This window comes from Peromyscus leucopus, chromosome X (genome assembly GCF_004664715.2).
Source record: "Peromyscus leucopus breed LL Stock chromosome X, UCI_PerLeu_2.1, whole genome shotgun sequence".
In the NCBI taxonomy this organism is placed as follows: Eukaryota; Metazoa; Chordata; class Mammalia; order Rodentia; family Cricetidae; genus Peromyscus; species Peromyscus leucopus.
The window spans coordinates 16,093,188-16,120,487 of NC_051083.1; the positions used below are offsets into that span (position 1 = coordinate 16,093,188).

At 48.0% G+C, this 27,300-nt stretch overlaps 1 protein-coding gene and 1 non-coding gene across 3 annotated transcripts; one reads left to right on the top strand and one right to left on the bottom strand.

Annotated features, from left to right (window-relative positions):
* Window positions 1–443: 443 nt before the first annotated feature.
* Suv39h1 (suppressor of variegation 3-9 homolog 1) lies at window positions 444–13,930 on the top strand. 2 transcript variants are annotated; one of them, XM_028881387.2, is made up of 6 exons: window positions 444–688; window positions 3,066–3,211; window positions 4,405–5,067; window positions 11,277–11,423; window positions 11,509–11,638; window positions 12,334–13,930. In XM_028881387.2, the coding sequence occupies exons 1-6, from the start codon at window positions 670–672 to the stop codon at window positions 12,465–12,467; spliced, it is 1,239 nt and encodes a 412-aa protein (XP_028737220.1). In that variant the 5' UTR covers window positions 444–669; the 3' UTR covers window positions 12,468–13,930. The 2 variants fall into 2 exon arrangements, with proteins under 2 accessions (XP_028737220.1, XP_028737219.1); XM_028881386.2 differs by lacking the exon at window positions 444–688 and adding an exon at window positions 944–1,115.
* A 6,277-nt stretch (window positions 13,931–20,207) lies between these two features.
* Trnal-caa lies at window positions 20,208–20,314 on the bottom strand. Its single transcript has 2 exons — window positions 20,277–20,314; window positions 20,208–20,253 (listed from the first exon to the last, which is right to left on the bottom strand). It is a non-coding gene; the product is annotated as a tRNA-Leu (tRNA).
* Between the last annotated feature and the right edge of the window lie 6,986 nt (window positions 20,315–27,300).

Sequence of the window (27,300 nt, forward strand, 5' to 3'; positions counted from 1 at the left end):
TTATGAGAAGTTTCCTTCAGGGGTAATCTTAGCTGGTCCCACCCATGTCGACTGTAGATGGAGAAAAGGCCGACTGGCTGACAATGTGATGGGGACAGTTTGAGGGAACGGCAGGCTATCTAGCAGCACGTAAGCTGGACTTCGATGGACTCAGATGGCTGGAGGGCACAGATGGACGCTATTGACTGAAGCACGGTGCGAACGTGGAGGCGACTAATCTGAATGGACATCGGACTGCGGCGACCGAGTAATTATTTCTTTGGATCAGGTGACCGACTGAGCACCTATATATGGCGCTAGGTCCACCCTGGAAGTGAATGCTTGCCTAAGGTTAAAATATAATGACGGACACAATTGGAGTCGGACAAAACAGTCCCTTTATGAATGGCTGAGGCGCTGATTGGCTAGCAGTGTGACGGACGGGGCAGGGCCTTGAGGAACTTCAACCACTTCTACTGCCCAGACGCACTCTGGGAAAGAGCAGCGAGCACCAGTCCTCGAGACCGCTCCTGGGGACGGGAGGGGTCCGGCCACAGCGCACCGTTTGGTCGGCGCCGGGGCTGCGGGCAGCGAAGGACGGCCAATAGGCTGCGCGTTCCCGGCCACGCCCGCGCGCGCTCTCTTCTCGCGAGGCCTGCTAGGCCCGAATGTCGTTAGCTGTGTAGAAAGATGGCGGAAAATTTAAAAGGTGAAGCAGTGATGGCTGAGGCGCAGGCTACTGGCCCGGTCGAGTAGAATGGAGGGAAGGTGTCGAGGGCTCCGGGCCAGGCGTCCGGAGCCACGAAGCCTGGAGCTCGTGGGCCGGGCGCGGAAAAGATGGGGCTGGAGGAGCGCGGGCCCGGCGCGCGGGCTGGGCGGGGCTGAGGGGAGGGGGCGCGTGCTTCGGCCGCGGGGGGCGCGGGGCTGCGCAGGCTGCGCGCGGGGGTTCTCGGGCACGCGCTGCCGGCCGGCGCGCCCACGCGCGCGCTAGAGTCCGGAGGAGAAGGTTGCGACCACACGCGGGAAAAGCAGCTCCCGGTGACCATTACCCTTTCGGTTTCCACGGGAGACGCCGGAAGGGAAGGAAGAAGGGGAACGGACCCCCCTTCTCAAAATGGGGGAGCCGGCGACTCTAGGTGGGAAGGGAGCTCGGCGTGACGAGGGCAAGGTTTAGGGTAGCGGAGTCTCCTCAAGAGAGCGAGGGAGTGGGGGGTCTCGGGGATGGGAGGGCTGGACTCCTCCATGTGTAGGAAAAGGGGGTGACTGCGTGTTGGGCGGGCTCGGCAGGGAGGAGAGCTGCGAGGATAGATTCCACAAGTGTGAGCCGGGGCTCCGAGGGGTAGGAGTCCAGCTGTGCGGAGTGCGCAGCCAGATGCTGCGGCCGTTCCCCGGGGCCGCTTCGGAGCGCTTGCAAATGCAGGTTAAAGGTTTGGGAAGGGAAAGGCCTCCGAGGAGAAGGCTGAGTCGCCTGCGCTGGGCCTTGGCTAAAGGATGGCTGTACACGCAACGATTTTGAAAAGTGCTCGTGTGTTTTGAGGTGAACAGCCTGGAGTATTTCATTCGTGATGGTTTTAGTTTTGAGTTGGATAATGGGGGCTGAAAACGCTAAGCATATTTAAAAGATGGCATTGGATATCGGCAACGTACAGTTAGCATCAAGTGTTTTGTGACATATGATTTAAAAAAATGGCTTCTAAAGCACATTAAAGGAAGTGCTTTGAAGTAAAAATGTGTATATTTTTTATCCGTTTGTCGTGAAGTTTTGGAGACCCTAATGAGTGTCAGTGACTTAACCACATGTACTGTGTACATGTTCCTGAATTGAGAGCAGGGCCCTTTGGATTGAGTTGTACTTTTCACAGAAACATGGGATGAGACAGCAAGTGATAACACAGCTTGAGAAAAATAGACCTTAGGTGTATAAAATAGCCCAGACGAAGTCAAGGAAGCTTCCAGTAATGTCAGATCCTTTTTGTTTTTCTGAGACCATCTCACTGTGCTGTCCTGGAATTTAGTACGTTGACCCGCTGGCCTGGAACGCGCAGATCTGAGATCTGCCTGTCTCTGCCTCCCAAGTGCTGGTTCTAAAGGCTTAATCTAACACCTTTCCACAGTCTTTATAATTCCAAAATCAAAAAAGGCCCTGAAAATAGAAGTCTTTTCTTAAAGTTGTCACTAATCATGGCAAAAGGAGATCTTTTTTGTTGTTTTATATTTTTTTTCCAGACAGGGTTTCTCTGTGTGTAGGCCTGGCTGTTCTGGAACTTTTGCTCTGTAGACCAAGTTGGCTTCGAACTCAGAGATCTGCTTTCCACTGCCTCCCGAGTGTTGGCACCTCCACGACCTGGACAAAAGGAGATCTGTAAAAGTGCGATTATTCGTGAGGATATTTAATGCGGAAAATTCAGGCTTTTGCTGTAGATGTGTTTGCTGTTAATGTGTTTGATTAGGGATGGCTTGATGCCCTAGACCCTGTTGTGAATGTGTCTAAAATTACATTTTTTTTCAATCCCCACATTTTTGAATTCCAAAGTAAATGTGGCCCAGGAATTTCAGCTAAGTGATTGAGGACCGGTTTTACAGTTATCACCTCGGTTTGGTCCCCTGGGGGTTTTCATCCTAACCCCTCACCCCTTTAGGCAATGCACCCTGCCGAGCTAGGAAGCTGTTTTCTTTCTTTTGCAAAGTGAAAAGAGAGAGGGGTGATTAGGTATTGAATCTAAGGCAAGTTTGCAGGCTGTGTTTGGTCTTGGAAGTTCTAGGAGGAAATCCCTTTACAGACAGCCCATGCCACAAGCCCCACTTTCGGCCTTGCTGTTTCTGGGTTAGGGGGCAGGGTTTGGAGGAGAAGATTCTCCCGGAAGAGGGGATGAGTCCTTTTGTGACTCTGGCTGGGTGGGGGGTGGCGCACACCTTTAATCCCAGCACTCAGGAGGCAGAGCCAGGTGGATGGATCTCTGTGAGTTCGAGGCCAGCCTGGTCTACAGAGCGAGATCCAGGCACCAAAGCTACACAGAGAAACCCTGTTTCGAAAAAACAAAAACAAACAAACAAAAATTTGTGACTCCTAGGCCTTTTCATTCCAGGCTGCAGTGTATGTTGCAAATCATCCTGGAATCAGCTTCAGGATCTGTGCCGACTGGCCAAGCTTTCTTGTCCTGCCCTTGGCGTTTCTAAGAAGAATCTTTATGACTTTGAAGTCGAGTACCTATGTGATTATAAGAAGATCCGTGTAAGTCTGGCGAGGGTGTGTGTGTGTGTGTGTGACTGCCCTAGCAGGGGACCCTCTTCCCCGCCCAACCCCACATCTCTTTACAAAGAGGATTTTCACCTGGTTGAAAATGGGATGATTCGACTGTCTTATTTCCATTTTACAGGCGGGGGAAATCAGGTGGCTTTTTCATAGAATAGGCAGAAAGAACCCTCAACTGAATGTCTGCTTTCCACTTGGAAACATAAATAATTTGCAGAGATACAAAGTGATACTCTGAACCTAAGAGTGGAAGTAAAAATGGCAACAGTTACTCAGTATGTCCACAAGAAACTTTGTAAACTCTGATAATCAGGATGAAGTGGCAACAGTTTTTTCCAGAGAGAGCAATGGGAGAGTTACTGGAGCCCACTGAAAGCCGCCTGCTTGCAATGTAGCCTTCATTTTCCCTCAAGTTGTGAGAATTAGTTGTAGGGTATGTCAGTTGCTTGGGACAATACCTGCCGCATAGTGAATGCTAGAAAAAAATGTTAACTCTTTTTCCTTTCCTCTTTTTTTTATTTATTTTAAGACAGGGTTTTGCTATGTTGCAAAGACTAGCCCCAGACTCAGAATCCTTCTGCCTCAGTTTACTGAGTGACAGGATTATAGATGTGTTTATTATATGTATGTAATCCTCTCCCCGCTTATATTTTCTTCCTTACAGATGAGGTAACAGACATGGTATAATTTATTTGCCTAAGGTAACATAGCCAGGAAGCTACAGATTGACATTTTAAACACTATCCTCTGGCTGACTCCAGCAATTAGATCTCCCCTCCCCTTGCCCTGTGCAGAAAACTGCCTGAAAGAGAGGGTAAAAGCAGGGAGGGTTCACCTACCACAGGACAGGCTGCTCGAAGTGGCAATGTTTTGATTCGGTGAGGGGGTCAGATTCTGAATGTATTTAGTGGGGAGTGTGAGCGAAAGAGGAACCAAGAAGAACTACAGGAGTTTGGGCCTGACCAGATCATTGGAATATAGAGGAGGAAGTGGTCTGGGGGTTGAAGAGGAATTTCAACAGATAGTAAGGGGGAGAGTGGAAGTCGAATTCAGTAGTCTTACTCCACAGGCACTGCATGGAGCCAGGCTAGAAAGAAAGTGCTGTGAGTGAATGTTCTCCATTGCCACAAGGGTCTCGCATTTATGGTCCCCTGCTGTCCCTGTCCTAACAGGAACAGGAGTACTACCTGGTTAAGTGGCGTGGATATCCTGAGTCCGAGAACACCTGGGAGCCACGCCAGAACCTCAAATGTGTGCGCATTCTCAAGCAGTTCCACAAGGACTTAGAAAGAGAGCTTGTCCGGCGGCACCGCCGCTCAAAGCCCCCCAGGCATCTGGACCCAAACCTAGCCAACTACCTGGTGCAGAAGGCCAAGCAGAGGCGGGCACTGCAGCGCTGGGAGCAAGAGCTCAATGCCAAGCGCAGCCACCTGGGCCGCATCACTGTGGAGAATGAGGTAGACCTGGATGGCCCTCCGCGGTCCTTTGTCTATATCAATGAGTATCGTGTCGGGGAGGGCATCACCCTCAACCAGGTGGCTGTTGGCTGTGAGTGCCAGGACTGTCTGTCGGCACCCACTGGAGGCTGCTGCCCTGGAGCATCCCTGCACAAGTTCGCCTACAATGACCAAGGCCAGGTGCGCCTGAAAGCCGGTCAGCCCATCTACGAGTGTAACTCCCGATGTTGCTGTGGCTATGACTGCCCTAACCGTGTAGTCCAGAAAGGCATCCGCTACGACCTCTGCATCTTCCGCACCGATGATGGCCGAGGCTGGGGTGTCCGCACGCTGGAAAAGATCCGCAAAAATAGCTTTGTTATGGAGTATGTGGGAGAGGTGAGGAGATGGGTGTGGGTATGTGTGCAGCTTTTTCCCACTATGTGTTTGTAGTGTGTGCCTCAACCCTGTGCCTAAAACTCTCCTGCTTTCCTCGGGAGAAAAGCCTAAGGTGTTGGTCAGAGGGTTCCCAGGGCATCGAAGCAGGGCTCAATGCTTTGCCCTGACACATCGGCAGGACCATGCTGGGAGTTAAAAGAACACTGAAGTACTTCTGACCTCAGCTGGCTTCATAGGGTATATAATATAGCAAAGAAAGTGGGAACCGAGCTTTAGGCAGCTAACTTTGCAAAGCTATGGGATCAGGGCAAGTTTTCTCCTTCCTTTGTGATACGGGTCACTGGATCAGGAACAGTGAATCTAAAGTAGCATGGAGGCTTGTCTTGGATGGAGGTTTGGCAAGATCCTCTAGACGAGTGGTTTTCAACCTGTGGGTCGCAACCCCTGGGGTTCTCACAGGGCTCACCTAAGACCAACGGAAAACACAGATATTTGCATTACAATTCATAACAGCAAAATCACAGTTATGAAGTAGCAACAAAGATCATTTTATGGCTGAGAGTCACCACAACATGAGGAGTTGTAGTAAAGGACCACAGCATTAGGAAAGTTGAGAACAACTGAGCTCGGCTTTCAGGTTACCCTGGGGAAATGCTAGATGGTACATGATGCAGACTAACTTTTTTTAATCAATAATCCCCAGGTTTTTGTGGCTGAACACATTAGGAGTTAGTCTGCATTGTTTTGAGGCAGAGTCTCCCTCTGTAGCACAGGCTGGCTTTGAGCTCACAGTCCTGCTTCCCCCTCTGAGGGCTGGGACTATAACCATGGGTTACCATGCATGGTCTAGATTTACCTGGTTTGTGAACACCCCAGTGTGGCTATGTCAGTGGCTATCCTGTCCATATACTGACTCCGGCCCCCTAGGATTTTATCCCCACTTTGTGCCTTTTTTGTACCTTAGGGCCTTCAGCTCCCCGTCAGATCCTCCGCATTTTGTAGTAGGGGACTGAAGGGGAAGGTACTAATGAGTCAGGCCTGGAAGCAATACATGCTACTTATGCCCACTCTTGGCTGGAAGTGAGTCACTAGCCTTACCTCTGTACTAGGGAGGTGTGGGGGGGTGCTTTAATTTTGTGACCAGTTGTAAAACAAGAGTCTGGGTGAGCAGCTAGCAGGTGTGTGCAGCAGGAAGTACCACACTCTAAGTAAGACATGGTGGGCATTGGGGGTTGGGCAGTTCTTTTTCATGGAGACAAGTCTCACTGCTGGAGAGATTTAGCTTCCCTGGATCTTGACTGTCTACATGTGTGTTTTATCATGACATTGTCCATGTATTTTCATAGGTCCCTCCTAGATGTTATTTGCTTGGAAAGTGACAGTTACTGGCAGGACGACACTTGTGCAGGTGTCCACCTGTAGTAGTGACACTGATGACTAGGAGAGGCTTCCACTTTTTTCTTTTTTGGTTTTTTGAGACAGGGTTTCTCTGTGTATCTCTGGCTGGCCTCAAACTCGCCTGCCTCTGCCTCCCAAGTGCTGGCATTAAAGGTGTGGGCCGTCAGCACCACCACCCTGTGAGGTTCCAGTCTTATGCCCTGGAGGAAGCTTGAGCTCTACATACTCTAGAAGTGTCTTTACCCCAGAGTGATTTGGAAATAGTGTGGGATATAGACAGCTTTCTAGAAGAGAATGCTATCATCAGCCTGGGACCCCTTTAGGTCTGGAAGGGGAAGTGTCTAGACCCTCTGAGATCTCAGCATTCCTAGAGTCATCCCAAGCAGGAAGCCAGTCGGTATAATTGTGAGCAAGGTAAAGGAAAAGCCCTCTCTATACACAGGGTCTTATAGGAAGCAGCATCTGCACCCCATAGGAAGGAAGGAGGCTCAGTCCCCCGAGTGTAGTGTCCTTGCTTCTCCACTCTGGAAACAGCAGGGTTGGTTTCCAGGAGCACTCTCACCTCTTCCTTACCTTTCCCTCTCATCCATTCTCTCCATGTTATCTCTTGACCTCTGTGTCTTGCCATGGTCTACCTGCTTAGGTCCAGGCCTTCTAGTACCCTCAGTTTCTGTGGGTCCTTCTGATGGTGTCCTTCTAGCAAACACTGCCGGAGCTAACCCTTTTTCCATGTGGCCTCTGAAGAGGCAGTAAGTACAGTACAGTGGGTAGAAGGTAGTCCCTGAAGGCTGCCTGCCTGCCAGCCAGCCTGCCTGCCCACTCAGCCGCAGTCACTTCGTGTCTCTTTCTGTTTCCTCATCTGGAAAAGAGAAGGAAGCATTGAGGTTGTTCCTCCCTGGGAAGCACTTGGAAGATGATGCGCTTCAGCAGCACTTGGTAGTGCTTTAGTCCAAAACTCAGACAATCCAGACTGCTCAAAATTGAAAGGTGGTTTTTTGTTTTTAATAGCCTGACCTGATGTATTATTTTGTTTGTACTGGGGGTAAATATTCATGCATTTAACCACAAATGTTAATTTCCTTAATTATGGGGCACTATCTAGAAGTTCCTGAGGTATATTATTGTAAAAAAAACCCAATAGGATGCAGGGCCTCCCTTATGCTAGGTAGTACTCTGAGCCACATCCCAACCTGCAGGGTGCTATGTGATTAATTCAGAGGATCCTCCTCAGTCTTGGATGCCAATCTTGGAGGCCACTGACACTTTGTAACAATAGTTCCTGCTCCTTTGGACCTTTCCATGTTTGTTCCAGATGTTCATATTTCCACAGATTATTTCTAACCTCATCAGGCAGAGAATGCTAGCAGTGTATTTCTGAAACATGCATTCTCTATTTTATCATCTCTGGAATGGAGGCGAGTTTTAATTGATAAAATGGTAGTAATGGGCACATAAGAAAGGGTGAACCTTAGATTTCAACAAGGTCTGCTACTTAACCAGTCATTGCAAAACCAGCACAAAACATTTTTTTTCTCACACATGCACTTGTGTCTTTACAACAGCCCCTAAGTTGGGACTTTGCTGCTGACATTCCCATTCTATAGATGAGAAAATAGAGGCCCAGAGGTGCCGTGCCGGAGCTTGGTCCAACTTACACAGCTAGTAAAGTGAAGTAGGTAGGAAATGCCTATGATTTAAACCTGGTGTTATGGCAGGCCTGCTGGCTTTTTTCTTTCCCTGAGAAAACAGGCACACGGAGAGAATAATATTCAGGATCTCACATGCAGGAGGGGCTGAATAGCCACTGACTTGGTTTCCTATTTCTCGTCCACATCAGCAGCCTTTTTAAGCTGCCAACTCCCAGGCTGTTTTCCCTGACAGCCTGGAGAGCTACTAGAGAGTAGGGATGGATGGAAAGGGGTGAGTTTTCAGGGTGGGACTTCGCAGGAGAGAGGAAGGGAGGGCCTTTTATGCCTGGAGGGGATGACTCATCCCGGTGAGACTGGGGCAGCAGGTAGGAGCAGAACAGACAGAAAGATGGAGTGGGGGAGGATGTGAGCATTCATGAGACTCCAATTAGAAAGCTGGTTCACAGAAGAGCAAGTCTGCTGGTGAGTTAGAATGGCTGCCCTTACTTCCCAGCCTTTAATGAGAGGTGACTGGCATCTGAGGGTCTGGAAAGCCAGAGGTTCCAAGTAGTCACATACTGATACCCTAAGATTCTCAGGGAGCTAAGAGGCCTAGCATACTTTAAGTGAATATTCCTATGGCTAATTGCTTCATCCTTCAGGAGATAAGCCTCACTGTTGATGGTGGTGATGCCGTAATGACCTGGAGCCTGCTTTAGACGATGAATCAATCTCTCTTCCGATGAATCAATCTCTCTTCCTCTCCCTCTCCCTCTCCCCCCACTCAGACAGGGTTTGTGTCTCTCTAGATCACACTGGCCTGAGACTCAGAGATCCGCCTGCCTCTGCCTCCTGAGTACTGGGATGAAAGGCGTGCGCCATTACCGCCTGGTTGAATCTCATTTTTTTAGATTTTACTTGTGCACGTGCTCCTGTGCAGGTGTTCGGGTAGCCCAGAAGGAGAGGGGATATTGGATCCCTTGAGCTTGAGTTATGGGTATCTGGGTTTGTTTTTTGAGACAGGGTTTCTCTGTGTAGACTTGGCAGTCCTGAACTCATGTAGACCAGGCTGGCCTCAGAGACCTACCTACCTCTGCCTTCCAAGTGCTGGGATTAAAGGCATGTGCTGCCACCACCCCCACCCAGCCAACTCCTGTTGCACTAAGCACGTTTTACCAGCACCAGCCCTAGGCCATATCTCTTAAATTCCTCCCCTCCACCACCATCTGAGGTTTTCTTGAACCATGTCTTACAGTGTGCGGGTCTGATTCCATCTTTGTTATTCTTTATTTATTTTTTCCTTTGGTTTTTCGAGACAGGGTTTCTCTGTGTAGCTTTGTGCCTTCCTTTCCTGGAACTCACTCTGTAGACCAGGCTGGCCTCGAACTCACAGAGATCCGCCTGGCTCTGCCTCCCGAGTGCTGGGATTAAAGGCGTGTGCCACCACCGCCTGGCTTAGGCCCACATTCTTATCTTCCCCAACCAGACTGACCACCCTTGTGAGCAGGATCTAGGCACAGTCTCCAGTAAAAAATAACCTGGTGGGCTGAGGGTGTTGTATATTGCAGTGGTAGAGTGTGTGCTTAGTACACACTAAGGCCCTGAATTTGTTTACACCATCAAAAAACCAAAAGACCACTGAATGAATGAAGAAAAAATGCCGATGGGGGAGTCAGGTCCTTCAGGAATGAGCTAGAGTAGGAGGTGGTATGAAGTGTGGTTTAGAGGTAAATCTAGGTTTGATAGAGGCAGCTGTTGATCAGAACTTGGCCCAGGACATAGGTGGGCAAAAGAGGCAGGGAGCAAACAGGACACTAATGTGGCCTTCCTTGCTAGAGAACACAGGGTGGTCATGCCCAGAAGGGGGCAGAGTTGAAACACAGAAGGAGCACTGCATGGTCAGCAAAGCTGCATAAGGAGCCAGGAAAGCCTGTGTCCAGAGTCATCAGGGAGGTGGACAGTGTCTTCGAGGAAGAGAGGGAAGGAAGAAGACAGGTGTTAGAACTACCTGGAAGACTGCCTCTTGGGCCAGAGGGGTTGCTGGATCAGAGAACAGAAGGAAAAGAGCAGTTAGCTTGTATCTGCTCTGGCTGTACTGTTTGGGTACTTACAGTAGGTAGATGGAGGAAAGCCAGAAGTGAGGCTACCCTGGGCTGAGGAGATGGCATTCTGGCATTCTCTGGTACAGTAAGACACCCAGAAAAAAGTCAGCAGCACTTAGGGATTGCTAGAGGGTATGGTTTGGGGGACCAGGAGAGGAGTGGATGTGAGGCCCAAGGTGAGGACTGTCGAATGAGGATAAAGTAAAGAAAACTGATCAACAGCATTTGGGAGGCAAGAGCAGATCAGAACGGGGATGGTAAAGCAGCTTCACGCTTCCTGGGATGGGAGGTGCTGGGCAGGAGGTGTGGGAGGAGGTGCCTACCGTTTCCAGCCTCGGGTGTTGGCACCAGAGTTCAGTGTCAGGCCCTTCTCTCAGCTCCGCTTTGCATTCCTTTCTCTCATAGTCTCCCTTGTTCTTACTCTCCTTTTCTCTCTGTCATTTTATCATGAGCTTTTAGCCTCAGCCCCTTTCTGGTCATCTCAGGATTTGAGGATCTTGGCCTTGGAGTTTCTGAGGGCCTTGGTCTTCTCTCTCTCTGACCTGGATCTTTCATTCTGTGTTTTGTCTCTGAGTCCAGCTCTCTTGTGTGAGTCCCTGTCCCATCCATTCAAGCCCTTGTCCCCACTGTCATCCAGGGCCTCTTTATTTCCCATGTCCTCTGTGTCCTTGCCATCTGCATGGCCTACAGTGGTTCTCACTCCCTTGTTGACTTGTGCTATGTCTCTTGCTGTCCTGCCCTGGCTCAGTCAGTTTCTCCTTGTCTCCTTGCACCCTGGCTCTCACTTTCTTGCCTGTGCTCTGGGTCTTTCTGTCTCTGTCACTCTGTGTCTCTGGGATGTCTCACTGGGAACAGAAAGTGGAGGTGCCTCTCTTCCTTTCACTCTAACTGCACCTTGCAGCTCCCCCGTCCACCATTGCAAGACACCTCCTGCTTTCCAGAGGTTGGAGAAGGGGTGGGTGGTGGGTAGCCCTCTGAGGACTGGCAGACTTCGCTCCTGCTCACTGTTCTTCTCTTCCCAGGGGAGAGTTGGGCTGGCTTTCCTGAACCTTCATGACCAATCTTACCCCACCTTCCCCAGATTATTACCTCAGAGGAGGCAGAGCGGCGGGGCCAGATCTACGACCGCCAGGGCGCCACCTACCTCTTTGACCTGGACTACGTGGAAGACGTATATACCGTGGATGCCGCCTATTATGGCAACATCTCTCATTTTGTCAACCATAGTGTGGGTGCCTCCAGCAGGCGGGCAGAGGGTTGGGAGGGGCAAGCCAGGGCCCCTCCTCACTTTCCCACTGTTCTTTCTTGCCCAGTGTGACCCCAACCTGCAGGTGTACAACGTATTCATAGACAACCTTGATGAGCGACTACCCCGCATCGCATTCTTTGCCACAAGAACCATCTGGGCGGGCGAGGAGCTCACCTTTGATTACAACATGCAAGGTGGGGGTGGCAAGGGCCCCAGGGGCAGGGGCACATGTGACATGGGATGTGAGGACCCCACCCCAAGGCACATGGGTCATTCAGTGGACCACGGGAAAATCTTTTGCTGGAGTTTTAAGATGTTCTTTCTGACTCCCAGCCTCCTACCTGGACCCTGCCCAAGGCTTGTGGGTTCCCATACTTCCACCCCCTTAACCCCAACCCTGAAAGACTTAACACTACCTTCTCTCAAGACTTGTGGGAGAGGCTGTTCGGCTGGAGAGTTAAGGCACACCTCACTTCCCATCTTGAATGAACTGCCCCTGCCCCTCCTGACTCTAATCCTCTTTCACCTTCCTTGTTCTGAACCTCTAGATAGCCTTGTGCTCTCCAGCCAGACCTCTTGATAAACTAGTCATCTCTGAGACACTTAGCAGATAATGGGCAGGGAGTTCAGGTGCCTTTTGGGTGCCCAGGTTGCTGCTCTCCATTCCTGAGCCCTGCCCGACATGACTTTCCTGTTTCCCTGTCAGCCACCTTCCTCCCCAAACATCCCTCATCCCCAGTCCTGAACAACTCCTGTAGTGTTGTGTCCCAAAGATCCCCTCCTAACCCCAAGACCCCTGGGTGTTCTGGTATAAGGGGTAGGTAGTAACAGGACACTTCATGCAGGCCTTCTAACAACACCCCCTCCTTCCCTGACTGTGACTTCACAGTGGACCCCGTGGACATGGAAAGTACCAGAATGGACTCCAACTTTGGCCTGGCCGGGCTCCCTGGCTCCCCCAAGAAACGGGTCCGTATTGAATGCAAATGTGGGACAACAGCTTGCCGAAAATACCTCTTCTAGCCCTGAGAAGTTTGAGGCCACAGGCACTGAAGGGTCCTGAAGCCACCTTCCTCCTTCTCCACTGCTGCCCTCTTGTCAAGAATGACCATCAGAGCCTTGTCTGCCTCCACTTGTCCTCATCTGCCCCAACCTGTTCCCTCCCTGCTCCAGGGTCAGGGCTGTGGTGAGGACTGACTCTGTGTACCCTTCTCTCTTCCTTTCCCCTGTCCCAGGCCCATCAGACATTGCACTTACAACTCCCAGCCACATTTCAAAAGTATATTTTTCACATCAGGATTCCCTGGAGTTGGGATATTCATGTTTGTCATGGAGGTCCAAAGGGTGAGCAACTCAACCCCAGAATAGAAAGACTTTTTTTTTCTGGACAGCATCTCTGCAACTCTCTGTAGTTCAGGCTGGTGCTGGACTCTTAATCCTCCTGTGTCAGCTTTCCTCGTGCTGAGTGTATAGGTGTATACCCAGCTAAGATTTTTTTAATTGCATCTGCTTCTGCTTGGAGCCTATGTGACCTGTTGCAGGCCTCTTGACTGCTCTAACAGTATGAGGAAGCAACCCCCAGGCAGACAGATATCAGAGCTCAGAGATACCAGCGTGACTTGAAGCTGGATCAGCAATCACAGAGCCTTTGTACTCATGAAAGAAAGGAGGTCTTCAGGGCTAGTAGATAATTCTGGTTCTGCCCATTGTGCTTTTGATGCTGGGTACTATTGACCATAAGACCCACAGGCTCTCGGAGTTGCAAGTCTGAAAAGTAGTTGCCCAAGTGCCACCAGAATACCTCTTGGAAAGCTCCATGGGATGGTTAAGACCATCAGGAGTAAAGAGTTCTAGATGTGCTGGACACCCTGCCTTGGCATGTGATACCACTGGAACTAATAGAAGCTGGAACCAAGATATAGCTAGTCTGTAGATAGCACTTAAGACAATAATGTGCGTTGACTAGAAGCTGAGGAGGTGCCAGGCACAGGGTAGAGCACCTGGTCCATATGGATTGTCTCAGGGAAGCCTTGAAAACCACATAGGTGGAGCCCAGGAAAAGGCCCATGTGGCAGAAGGCAACGACTAGGCCAAAAATGGTTGGGGAGACTCACTCACTAGCATGTGGTGAGATGAGAGCCAAGCCCCCTTTACTTGTCAGCTTCAAGTATTCACCTGGCTCCACTAGCTCAAAAGTTAACTGCCTAGAAATGTACAAAAGGCAAAGATTCTGATGGCTGCCTTGCCCCCTGCTCTCCCCAATTCCTTCAGGAAGCCTGCCATGGCTTCCTCCTGTACCCAGAGTGCCCCTATGTGAGACTGTGCACCCCGCTACCAGATCTGTGTGTATGTGTGTGTCTGTGTGTGTCCTGCTCACACTCCCCAGGCTGACCTTCGGGCATGGACTGAATCTGGTTCTCTTGTATACCCCTGAGCCCTCCCCAGCCTGGAGTGTGCATCAATAAACTGCGTTCTTGAGTCAATAAGCTGAGCTATGAGGGATTGAAGCTAGGAGCTGGGGCTGCCTGAGAATATAGTCTGAAAAGCTTAAGTCATCTGACTGTAACCTTCCTACATCCCAACAGCTAAGGGACATTAACAGCAAGTGTTACAGAGAGCTGTAAGTTTACACTTTGGGACATGGATAAAGCACCTAGGAAGGTTAACATAGTAGATGAACAACAGTAGAAAAATATCAGGTACCAGGAAAAGGTCCTGAAACTGCTCAGAAAAACCAAGACAGAATCCATATCATCATGAAAGACTTGTTCACTGGGATATTGGCTCGAAACATCAAGTGGGTGGGGCTGGGAGTGGTGGCGCACACCTTTAATTCCAGCACTGGGGAGGTAGAGGCAGGTGGACTTCTGTGAGTTTGAAGCCAGCCTGCTCTACAAAGAAAGTTCCAGGACAGCCCGGGCTGTCACACAGAGAAACTCTGTCTTGCAAAACCATGCCAACTAAACAAAAGCTTCCAAGGAATGCCCTAGGCTCCAAATCACAAATACAAAGAATCCTCATATTAAAATCTGATCTCTCCTCTAAAGAGATTGTTAAGTAGCTGAAAGGTATCAGTCAAACCCAGTCCAGCCCCGAGACGCAGAATTAAGACACTTTACATACTAAATATAGAGCTGCAGACAGCCCAGAAAATGTACTCTTTGTTGCCTACTTACCCATTAAAAGCTCAGAGACATTGATCTTGCATGAAATCCCTAATATGTCAAGTATATCACACTATGGGACTGAGGCCACCCAAAAGACATAGGTATTGCACCTGGCAACGTATCATGAATGGTCAGGGAACTCTGGAATCAACAAGCTCAGAGGACACATATCCAGGACACTGGTGATCAAACAGTTTAGAGACCTCAATTTTAAGTACAGTCATCCCAATAGCTCAGTGAACTCACCCATGTAATGCAGATTAAAAACCCTCAAAACCACCTGAGATTCAGAAATCCTTCTAAGACTTAGGACACAGACTTCAAAATACAATTCAGAGACCGTACTGGATGTAGAACATCAAATAATTTGGATACATTCAAATGGTGAGATAAGCCATTTGAGGCCTCACAGCAAGACTTACACTAACGAACTGGTCAGGGATCTCACCCCCTGTGACATTAAAACAGCTCAGAGAATTTAAATTCTAGGAAGCATATGCCCCAAACAACCTCATATCCTGTGACATACAGGGTCAAAAACCATTCAAGATGAGGTAGATATCTGCAAACATTTCAGAGGAATAATACTCAGGGCCATATAGCAACAAACACCATAGATTTCAATCCCTAGAGCATAAGCACACAAAAATATCAGATACTTCGTATGCCAGGACAAACACCCACTCACGTCACACTTGGGAAAATAAGCCAAAGACATGATCAAAGACTTCCTTCTCATATTAAGGCGCATGCCCATGACAAGGGTTGAGTATTACACCTCCAAACAAGCCATATACCTCACAATCATGATGGGCATACAAAGGATGCCAGTGTTAACCACCTGGAAATGTATTCACAAAGGAGCAGAATCAGATGGGTGTGATAACACTCTACTTTAATCCAATCCATTAGGGAGAAAGGCAAATGGATCTCTGTGATTCTGAGGCCAGCCTGGTCTACATAGCAAGTTCCAGAGCTACAGAGTGAGATCCTGTCTCAAAAAAAAAAAAAGCCAACCATAGTGGAACATGTGTTCTTAACCTCAGTAATTATGAGACTGAGGCAGGAGACAGACCATGTCTTACCAACAAGTGAGAGAAAAGAGTCTTTTAACTTTGAAACATTCACAGACTTTCAAGTCTCTGATACACTTTTTGGTTTATGTTCCTGAGTGTTAGTGGGTATTAGGTATGAAGTGTGATTTTTTAAATTTTTTTTTTAGTCTGTTAGAGACATCTGGGGCCAGGCAAACCAGAAACAGTTCCTAGACCCAATATCCTATAACACAGATCCACAGAGAGGTCAGAGAGCTCATTCGTTACTTCATATTCCAGCCTAGAGATGAGAAACTGCTATCATTAGACATATACAGATCATAGAGCTCCCAAGCAGGGATATGTACCAGGACTCAGACAGACATGCCATAACCTCAAATAGTGTATTTGCAGAAACACGCGACTTTTTTTTTTTATCATAAAACAACACAAATTTATTTTACATTTCTTCAGGTCAGAAGAGGAATGAGTTTTAGTAGATATAATAGAAATTCAAGTGTAGGCTGGGCTCCGTGATACACATCTGTAGTCAGCTATTCAGGAAACTGAGGCACTAAGATCGACTGAGCTCAGGAGTTTGAGGCATTGGCAACATAGCAAGACCCTGTCTCACCTATCTAAAAATAAGTTTGAGAACCAAATATATCAAATGGTCTTATTTATGTCTAAATGATTTGGATACAGGCATGAAAAAATACAATTTTGCTTTTTTCAAGTTAACTTGGCTGACTTCCCTCTGGAGCTCCTCGGGGACAATTCGCCCCTGTAGGAGGCCCACATTCTGTGCCTTACCGTTCCTTCCCCCTCCACTTTTGAAGCCGGCCACATTTCATCACCCACTATTTTTTTTCTCCTTCAGCATCTTCCTCCTGTCTCCGTCTCTCTGTCTCCGTCTCTTTCTGTCTCTAGCTCTCTGGATTGGTACCTCTTCTTGTTCTGCTTTCAGCACTACTCCACCCTCTCTGACCTCCCTTCCATGCTTCCCTCATATCTGACACTTGGGATCATGTTGGACTACCCAGATAGCCTAGGACTGATTGTCCCCTCTCACGATACTTAGTCATATCTACAAAGCCCCCTTACTATCCACGTCAGTTAGCATGGTTGCAGGTTCCAGGGATTGTGCGTGCTACCCTAATATCTCTCTGTTCTTCTTCAGGGCTATTTCCCAGAGTCCTCAGTCACTTGGAACTAAACTCTCTCATGTGTTAGTGAGTTTAGTTCCAAGGGATTGAAGACTCGAAGGATGTTTTGGTATATGTCCCAGAATGTGTGTATGTGTGCTCTTTTTGTATGTCTGTGAGTAGGAAGTGTCTGACTTGGAAATTCATTGCTTCCTCTGAGGTCTGTAAGCTGTTTGTGGGTACATCTCTGGGGGCCAGCTAGCAGTACCCTGAAGATGTCTATTTCCCAATCTCTGGAACCTGCAGCTATGCTAATTGACACGGTTAGGGTATCAGGAATGCCACAACCCCAGAAATTCACCCCCAAGTATATCAATCCTCCAGTGCAAAGGGGAACACGTTATTAGACATAAATCATAAGCAAATCAGGCCCTTACAAATGGTCATATAACACAACTGAACAGATCTAAACCTCTTGACAAACACATACAAAGAATCAGACACCCACTATGATTCTGTACTCAGACTAGGAACCTCAGGGGAAAAGAAAATTTTAAAAAGAGAAAGAGCGCCAGGCATGGTGGTGCATGCCTTTAATCCCAGCATTTGGGTCGAGCTGGAACAGGGACAGAGTGGGAGGGCAGGGAGGGAAATACCATGATAGATGAGAACATCACAGGAATAGGAAGAGGCAGGGTACTGGGGAGGCTCTCAGGAATCCACAAGGATGCCCCCACCTTGGAGCGCTGGCAGTGGTCCAGAGGGTGCCTGGACGGGTCTTACTCTGGTGACCTGTCTAGTGAATACCCTAACTGTCATCATAGAGCCTTTGTCCAGTGACTGATGGAGGCAGATGCAGAGATCCACAGCCAGGTGCCAGGCTGAGCTCCGGGAATCCAATCGATGAGAGAGAGGAGAGATTCTGCAGGCTGGGGGGATGTCAAGATCATGATGGGAGGACATGCAGAGATGACCGGCCACACTAGTGGAGCCCATGAACTGTGGACTGGTGGCTGTGGAGCCCCCATGCGACTGCAGCTAGGCCCTATGGACATGGAAGAGAGTTGTTTGGCTCAAACTGTTTGGGGGGCACCCATGCAGGGGGATTGGGATCTGTCCGTCCCTGGTGCATGGGCAGGCTTCTGGGAATCCGGTGCCTGTGGTGTGACACTTTGCACAGCTTTGGTGCACGTGGGGAGGGGCTTGGACCTGCCTAGGCACAGTGTGCTGGGCTCTGCTGACTCCCTATGGGAGACCTCGATTTGGGGGATGTGGGGAAGTGGGGTAGCTTGGGAGGGAGGGTTGAAGGTTGGGAGGAGGGAGGAGGGAGGGAGGGAGGAGAGGGATCTGTGGGTGGTATGTAGAGTGAGTAGAAAATTTCTTTTCCTTTTTTTTTTTTTTTTTTTTTTTTTGGTTTTTCGAGACAGGGTTTCTCTGTGTAGCTTTGCGCCTTTCCTGGAACTCACTTGGTAGCCCAGGCTGGCCTCGACCTCACAGAGATCCGCCTGCCTCTGCCTCCCGAGTGCTGGGATTAAAGGCGTGCCGGCAAAAGCTCACCACCCGCCCGGTGAAAATTTCTTAATAAAGAAAAATGAAAAGAAAAAAAATCCCAGCATTTGAGAGGCCGAGGCAGGCAGATCTCTGTGAGTTTGCTGCCAGCCTGGTCTACAGATTGAGATCCAGGACAGACAGGGCTACACAGAGAAACCCTGTCTCAGAGAGAGAGAGAGAGATGGAGGGGAGAGGGAGAGAGAGCAAAGACCTCAAATCTTACAACATGGAAAGATAAACAGGTTGAAATAAACTTTACAGGCAGGATATACACCCAGAATAAGTACAGAAACCTAGCAGTCTGATTCCGACAAGCAAATTCTTGCCAAGTTCTTGGCACCTGAGATGGACACCTACAAACCAGAGATTTCAAATCCTGCAGTAAATATCCATAAAAAGCCACAAACCTCACATGTAAGAAAAAGACCCATCAACAGACTGCAGATCTGAGATCTTCCTACATACAGCCATAGAGATTAGAGAGCGCCTGGAAAAGGCTCAGTGGGCTAAGAGCACAGAGCTCTTACAGAGGACCTCAGTTGGGTTCCCAGCACACACATGGCAGCTCCCTACCTGTAACTCCAGTTCCAGGTTCATGTCTTCTTTTGGCCTCCCAGCACCTGCAGACATGTGGTGCACATACATGCAGGCAAGATATCATGCACATAAATATGTTCTTAATTTCATTTTGTTATTTTACGTGTATTAGTGTCTGCCTATATGTATATGTCTGTGTACCACATACATGCATTTCCCACAGAGGCTAGAGGAGGGGTCAGATCTCCTGGAACTGCAGTGAGAGATGGTTGTGAGCTGCAGGGACGGTGCTGGGAAGGAGCCAGGACCCTCTAGAAGAGCATCCCGTGCTCCTAACCACTCTGTTCTATCCTTTCAGTCCATGAAATAAATCTTTGAAAACAAAACAAAGAGCTTGTATTCTGAGATGTACTCCCAGTCTCAGAATGGTCTAAAAGTCTTCAAATCAAAGTAAATAAACCACGCCTCTACTCCCAGGAGGCAGAGCCAGGTGGATCTCTGTGAGTTCCAGCACAGCCTGGTCTACAGAACGAGATCCAGGACAGCCACCAAAACTACACCCAGTCTCTGGAAAAACAAAAACAATGTTTTGAGGTTGGGATTTAGCTCAGTGGTAGAGTGCTTGCCTAGCAAGCACAAGGCCCTGGGTTAGGTCCTCAGCTCCCGAAAAAAAGAAAAAGAAAAGAAACAAACAAAAACAAAAACAAAAAAAACATGAAGAGCCTAAAGACTCCACAGCCTGGATATCTACCTGGATGTGCGTCATACAGATATATGAGTTAACAAATCACATGAACTTAGAGATGAACTTCCAAACCTCAGAGATCTGACAACATGAGACACACATGTCCCAACAGTTCAGGGGACATCCCTGTAGAGCTCAGAGACCAAACTGGGGGGCTAGGGAACTTGCCTGGTGTGTGTGTGTGTGTGTGTGTGTGTGTGTGTGTGTGTGTGTGTGTGTGAGAGAGAGAGAGAGAGAGAGAGAGAGAGAGAGAGAGAGAGAGAGAGAGAGAGAGAGACATCCTTAGATCTGATACTCAAAAGTGCAGGAAAGACAGCTTAGAGAATAAACAGGTCCCCAGGTCAAGTTTTCATGAGTAGATCTAAAAGCTCACGTGCTGTGATAACACCTTCAACACAGATAAAAGACATCACACTCTCCAGTTATGCCAGGGAATCTGAGACTAGGCAACCTGGCGACTCTGTCGTCCTGGAGGCCCGCACAATGCCAGCAGCTGAGAAAATCTTACAAGGGAGGGACCAGCTCCTGAGCGGAGGAATATTGCAAAAATAAATAAATAAAAATAACACAGAGAAAAGAATATGTGTCAGAAGTGGGATTCGAACCCACGCCCCCAATTGGGGACCAGATTCCCCACAGGGAAGGCTGTCTGCCTTGAGTCTGGCGCCTTAGACCACTCGGCCATCCTGACACCTGAGAAGCTCTGCCTTTCTGCTTCTCTTGAAGCCTGCCTGCTGCTACGTGTGCAGTCATTCTACAATGTCCCTCCCAGCTGGCTGCAGCAGCCAATAGTGAGCTGCACGCTGTCGCCCCCTGTAGACCCAGCAATGCAACACCGGGAGAGATGGAGAGAGGCGGGCATCATGGAGTAGCGGCTGCGGATCCGCGCTGTCACCCTTGTTTCTGGGCAAATGCAGCCAGGGATCGGGACACAACCAGAGACCAGACTGGGAGCTCCGGGCTTCCCTCTGAGCGACCTGGGTTAGGTGAGGGTCGCTCCAGCAGCGGCGACGCAACTCGGAGTGCTTTAGCTTGCAAAGGGAAGGCTCAGGACCTCCCTGCAGAACAGTCCTGGACCGGCCGGAGGATGGCTGACTGCCTTCTTCCCACACCATCCTCTTCCCTTCCTCCCTTCCCCTGACTTCTTCCTCCATGTAACCCCAACACTTCCCTTTGCCCTGGTGCGCTGATGAGGGAGATAATCAGTATTGCTATTCAACCTGCGAGAAAACCACCACCACCACAAAAAACTACCACCAACAAAACCACACAAGGCTACGAAAAGGAGAGGGGTCAGAACTACTGAGGAAAAATCTCATTAGAGCAATTTCCTTTTGAAAAAAAAAAAAAAGGAGACATCAGACTCTCTTGTCCTTTCTCCAATGAATGCATCAGACATTTAACACCATCAAACATCACCTACAAATTTTAGTTCAGCAAATTTATATCTTGGCATCCACATCAACAGAAAGATGATGCATAACCAGGAGATCATAAAAACTCAAAGACCTTATCAATTGCACACCCTGTACACACACACCCAACTTGATCAGAGACCACACTGCCCTAAGGTAATGACCCAGAAACAGATCAGAGACTTTATTTTCTGTGGCATACCCTTAAAGAGATGGCAGGTTACACCCTCATTTATCTGCAGATGGATCCAAGAAATTACAATATCAAACACACTCCTATAAAAGTGGATCAGAGCTCATACTTTGGGACAACACCAACAAAGAGCTTATAGGTGTCACAGCATGAACAGGTGTCAGGAACCTCAGAGGCTACCAACAGTTCAGAATTCTAACACTATTTGATATTGTGATCACATTGGTCAGGCAGCTGAAGTCCTGGAATATGTGACCACAGACACATTAGAGGTCTTCCCAAAGACCCACAAACAAATCACAGTCTTCAAACTCAAGACCCTGAGTCATGCACACAAACAGGTCAAAAAAGTTCAGCTTTTCTCAAAAAATGATTTTCTATTTATTTGATGTAGCCAACACTGTAGTACTGTGTGTTCAAACACAAATCTTCAAATCTCAGAAATGGTTGCTTATGGAAAATAATTAATACTAAATATTTGAGTCTGTTTTATGTCTGTTTGGTTACTGGTGAACAGGAAGTATCATACTCTGTATCACAATTTATTGTATAGGCAATTAAAGAGAATCATTTTCTGTGACTTTAGAAATGTTAAGGCAATATTAAGTATTAACTATAGTAGCAGTTTTATAACATATCCTCTTCAACAAAGCAAGTCTCTATGACTTCTCCCCATAAACAGTTTTCTCTCAGTTGATGAGTTGAAATACTGTATTTAAACATGAACCTGAATTTTTCTTTTGAATCCCTGAAAATTTTTTGCACATATCTGGTGGCGTTAAGTGTTCTTTATTTCATGCTTTAATCAGCATATGTGTTAAGATGTTTACTGTTTTAAAATGGGGACATAATCACATACTTTGGAATCTGCCGAAGACCTCGGACTATTCAGACGGAATACGGTTAGACTGAGTGACATTCTGTTTTTTCCCTACCATGTGTATCTCAGACTCAAACATACACATTTCTTCCTTCTCATAAGACTGAACTATGAAGGCTGATTTTTATCTGGCTATAAACAGCAAAGGGCAGAATCAGATGTTGTCTAAAAGGGTCTTTTGAAACTGTGGGACTCAGACAGTATCGCTGAGTTACAAAGGGATCAGGATTCGTGGTTTTTTGGTCATAAAAACACTGCAGATCCAAAAAAAAAAAAGTTCACATCCAGGGATTTCTTCTAAAACAACACAGAGCCGCATAAACCCCCACAAACAGAGCAGATCTCCTGTAATGTACAACCATAGTCAAGTCAGAGACTTCATCAACGGGGAAAATGGCAGAAATAGATCCTAGATCTGACACCTTGTAATCTAGACCCATGAACAATCAAGACGCACACGCACTGAGACATTACCAGCAACAGGTGAGGCCTCAACACGGAGATGCACAAGGCTGAAGATCACACAGCAAGAGCCTGGTACACATGTAACCAGGTAAGGCAAGGAATGTGTTCTTAGAAATAGTGCCCTCCACTGTGGCTGGAGAGATGGCTCTTCCAGAGGTCCTGAGTTCAATTCCCAGGAACCACATGGTGGCTCACAACCATCTGTAAAGAGATCTGGCGCCCTCTTCTGATCTGCAGGGGTACATGCAAACAGAACACTGTATATACAATACATAAATCTAAAAAAAAAAAAATGAGACTAAACAAGTTGGACATAGTCCCCAAAATTTCAAATAACTCAGATACTGTAATATTACTCCCAAACATAACTCAGCTTAGAATCATTACATAATATGATATACACATGATATACACATCCCAACAGTTATATCACAAAGTCCAGTACAGCCAGGACAGGCACCATATATATGTTGGTATATTTGAGACAGGGTATCACTAGCTCTGGACTCAAACTCAGAGATCTACTTGCCTCCCGAGATCTGCCTCCCAAGTGCTGGGATTAAAGGTGTGCTGATATGGTGATATTTTGTTGTACTCTAATAAAAGTTGAAGATCAGAGAAGACAGAGCCACTCACTAGATTAACATAAAGGTCAGGCAGTGGTGGCATACACTTTTAATCCTATCACTCAGGAGGCAGAGATCTCGGTGAGTTCAAGGACACACTGGGCTCCATGAGATTGATCCTGTCTAGGAGAGGAACAGAGCCAGGCAGTGGTGGCACACACCTTTAACCCTAGTATTTGGAAAGCACACACATCATTGATCCCAGCACTAGGAAGGTGATATAGGAAGTGAAATGGCTGGGCGGGGAAAGGCAGACTAGGCTGAGGAGACAGGAACTAGAGCCCTTTTGGCTGAAGACTTGGGGCATTGAGCCAGAGGATTCCTGGAGTTGGCGAGGTGAGGAGCGGCTGTGGCTTGTTCCTTTGTCTCTCTGACTATTCAGCATTTACTGCAATATCTGTCTCTGGGTTTTTATTAAAAGACCATTTAGGATTCATGCAATACCCAGAACCATGTATTCATTTCCTGTTGCTACATTAAGAAGTCATAATCTTAGAGTCACAAAACACCACCAAACTACCTTACCTTTCTACAGTCGGAAGCCAGAATGAGCCAAAATCAATGTATCAGCAGCAGGACTCTGTTGCTCCTGGAGGATCAAGGGGAGTTTTTTCCCCCTGGCTTTCTTGGTCTAGAGAGGTGTTTATTCCTTGGCTTTGGCCCTCTGTCTATCTTCAAAGATAGCAACAGTAGTTCATCTTCATCCTGGATGTCTCTCCTTTCTTTCCCCTCCTTCTGATGTCACACTGGTTCCTCTGCCTCTGACTGCCCTGCCTCTCTTTTTCAAGGACCCTGGGATAATGCTGAACTTTACTTGACACAGGGACAAGGAGCTTCTATTCGGGAACATGAACACAGAAACAGAGCAGGGAACTAGAGCGAAAGAAAATATCCCCACAAACCCACAAAGATGTCAGAATTCTTACATTCTGGCATACACACTTCAAGAGATCAGAAAACTAACGTGATAGGACATGTACACAAAAGATCAGATTAGAAACCTCCCATCATACGACATACAGCACCCACCAAATGGCTCAGGGCACAAATTCTGGGACCTACACCACCCAACAGATCAGACACACAGTCTCCTGGCTCATCACCGATGCAGAGATGACAGTCCATCCCACACACAGGCAGATCATGTAGGGTTTCCATCCAGAGTGGTACACCGAGAACTCATAAGCACCACCTGGGACACTGAGAGTTTGACACGGAAACCCCGCCCACCATAGTCTCTTTTGTAAAACAATAACACACGTTCATTTTATTTCTTATATTTCTGTAGGCAAGAAGGCCAGGGGGAGGGTTACAGTGTCAGAGTCAAGGCCTTAGCAGGACTTCTTCCCTCTGGCGTTCATCAAGGAGAATCCAGTTCCCACAAAGTGCCCACATCGCCCAGCTCACTGCCTTATCCTCCATCCTCAAAGGCAGCAGCATTTCACCTGCAAATCTCTATTTCCTCTCCAAGCCCCTTCTCTGCCTCTTCATCTACCCGTCTCTCTTGTCTGGATGACCCCGGCTTATCTTTTCTCGCCCAGCTTACTGACCTTCTCCTTATACTCAGTTCGTGCCTTCCTCTTACAACATTTGTGTTCACGTTGGACCACCCAGGTCATTAATCTAGGATTAATTTCCCCCTCCCAGGATGCTTAGTTTAATCACACCTGCCAAGTTCCCCTTCCCAGCTTCATTATTATAACTGCTGGTTCCAGGGACTTGGAACTGGACATCTTTGGAGTACTGCTATCTGACCACCAAAGACATACACACACACCAACTGCCCACAGACTTCACGTTGTGATGCATCAGGGTCACCTTGGAAATCCAGGATCACCTCCCCATCTCAAGATTACTGCTTTGTCAAGCTAAGCAATGGTGGCCCATGCCTTTAATCCCAGCACTCAAAGCAAGGATAGGCAGATCTGTGATTTCGAGGCCAGTCTGGTCTACAGAGCGAGATCCAGGACAGCCACCAAAACTGCATTGAGAAACCCTGTCTCAGAAAACAAAAACAAAACAAACAAACACAAAACAAGCAAAAAACCCACATGTTTTGGGGTTGGATATTTAGCTCAGTGGTAGAGCGCTTGCCTAGCAAGCACAAGGCCCTGGGTTAGGTCCTCAGCTCCCGAAAAAAAGAAAAATAAAAAGAAAAGAAAACAAAAAAAAAACATGGAGAGCCTAAAGACTCCACAGCCTGGACATCTACCTGGATGTGTGTCATACAGATATGAGTTAAAAAAAATCACATGAACTTAGAGATGAACTCCCCAACCTCAGAGATCTGACAACATGAGACACACATGTCCCAACAGTTCAGGGGACATCCATGTAGAGCTCAGAGACCAAACTGGGGGGGGGGGGCTAGGGAACTTGCCTGGTGTGTGTGTGTGTGTGTGTGTGTGTGTGTGATCCTTACATCTGATATTCAAAAGTGCAGGAAAGACAGCTTAGAGAATAAACAGGTCCCCAGGTCAAGTTTTCATGAGTAGATCTAAAAGCTCACGTGCTGTGATAACACCTTCAACACAGATAAAAGACATCACACTCTCCAGTTATGCCAGGGAACCTGAGACTAGGCAACCTGGCGACTTGCTGCTCTGGAGGACCCCACAATGCCAGCTGAGCGGAGGAATATTGCAAAAATAAATAAATAAAAATAACACAGAGGAAAAAAAGATACGTGTCAGAAGAGGGAATCGAACCCGCACCTCCTTTCGGAGACCAGAATACCCGCAGGGAAGGCTGTCCGCCTTGAGTCTGGCGCCTAGACCACTGGGCTGTACTGACACCTGAGAAGCTCTGCCTTCCTGCTTCTCTTGAAGCCTGCCTGCTGCTACGTGTGCAGTCATTCTACAATGTCCCTCCCAGCTGGCTGCAGCAGCCAATAGTGAGCTGCAACGCAACACGGGAGAGATGGAGAGAGGCGGGCATCATGGAGTAGCGGCTGCGGATCACGCTGTCACCCTTGTTTCTGGGAAAATGCAGCCAGGGATCGGGACACAACCAGAGACCAGACTGGGAGCTCCGGGCTTCCCTCTGAGCGACCTGGGTTAGGTGAGGGTCGCTCCAGCAGCGGCGACGCAACTCGGAGTGCTTTAGCTTGCAAAGGGAAGGCTCAGGACCTCCCTGCAGAACAGTCCTGGACCGGCCGGAGGATGGCTGAGTGCCTTCCTCCCACACCATCGTCTTCCCTTCCTCCCTTCCCCTGACTTCTTCCTCCATGTAACCCCAACACTTCCCTTTGCCCTGGTGCGCTGATGAGGGAGATAATCAGTATTGCTATTCAACCTGCGAGAAAACCAACACCACCACCACCACCACCACCACCCACCACACACACACACAACACCAACAAACCAAACCAAACCAAAACAAACAAACAAACAAAAAAAAAAAACAAAAAACCTACCACCAAAAAAAACCCACATAAGGCTACTGTGGGAGCCCGTTTTCGGGTTCCTCGTGGCTTTACCCAGCAGGTCCGCATAGAGGATGATTAGGACCAAGGCCTGAGTGCAGGTGTCTGAGATGGTTTGCACTTGGCTGTGCTGGGGGAGGAGGTCTTTTGCTCCACCCCTTGGCATCTCTATAAAAACCCTGGGGCAGAGACAGTCGTGGCGGTTGGAATAGATTCCAGGTCCTCTCGAGGCTATCCTTTATTTTTCTATCTGTTTATCTTCGCAAGATTCTCCGCTATAAATCCTTCTATCTAATATTTCCTGCTGCTCGCACTCAAGAAATTCTGGGGAACTGTGGGGGTAAACGCCCCACAGGCTATGAAAGGTAGAAGGGTCAGAATTGCTGAAGAAAAATCTCATTAGAGCAATTTCCTTTTGAAAAAAAAAAAAGACATCAGACTCTCTTGTCCTTTCTCCAATGAATGCATCAGACATTTAACACCATTAAACATCACCTACAAATTTTAGTTCAGGAAATTTACATCTTGGCATCTACATCAACAGAAAGATGATGCTTAACCAGAAGACCATAAAACCACAAAGAGCTTATCAATTGCACACCCTGTACACACACACCCAACTTGATCAGAGACTACACTGCCCTAAGGTAATGACCCAGAAAGAGATCAGAGAC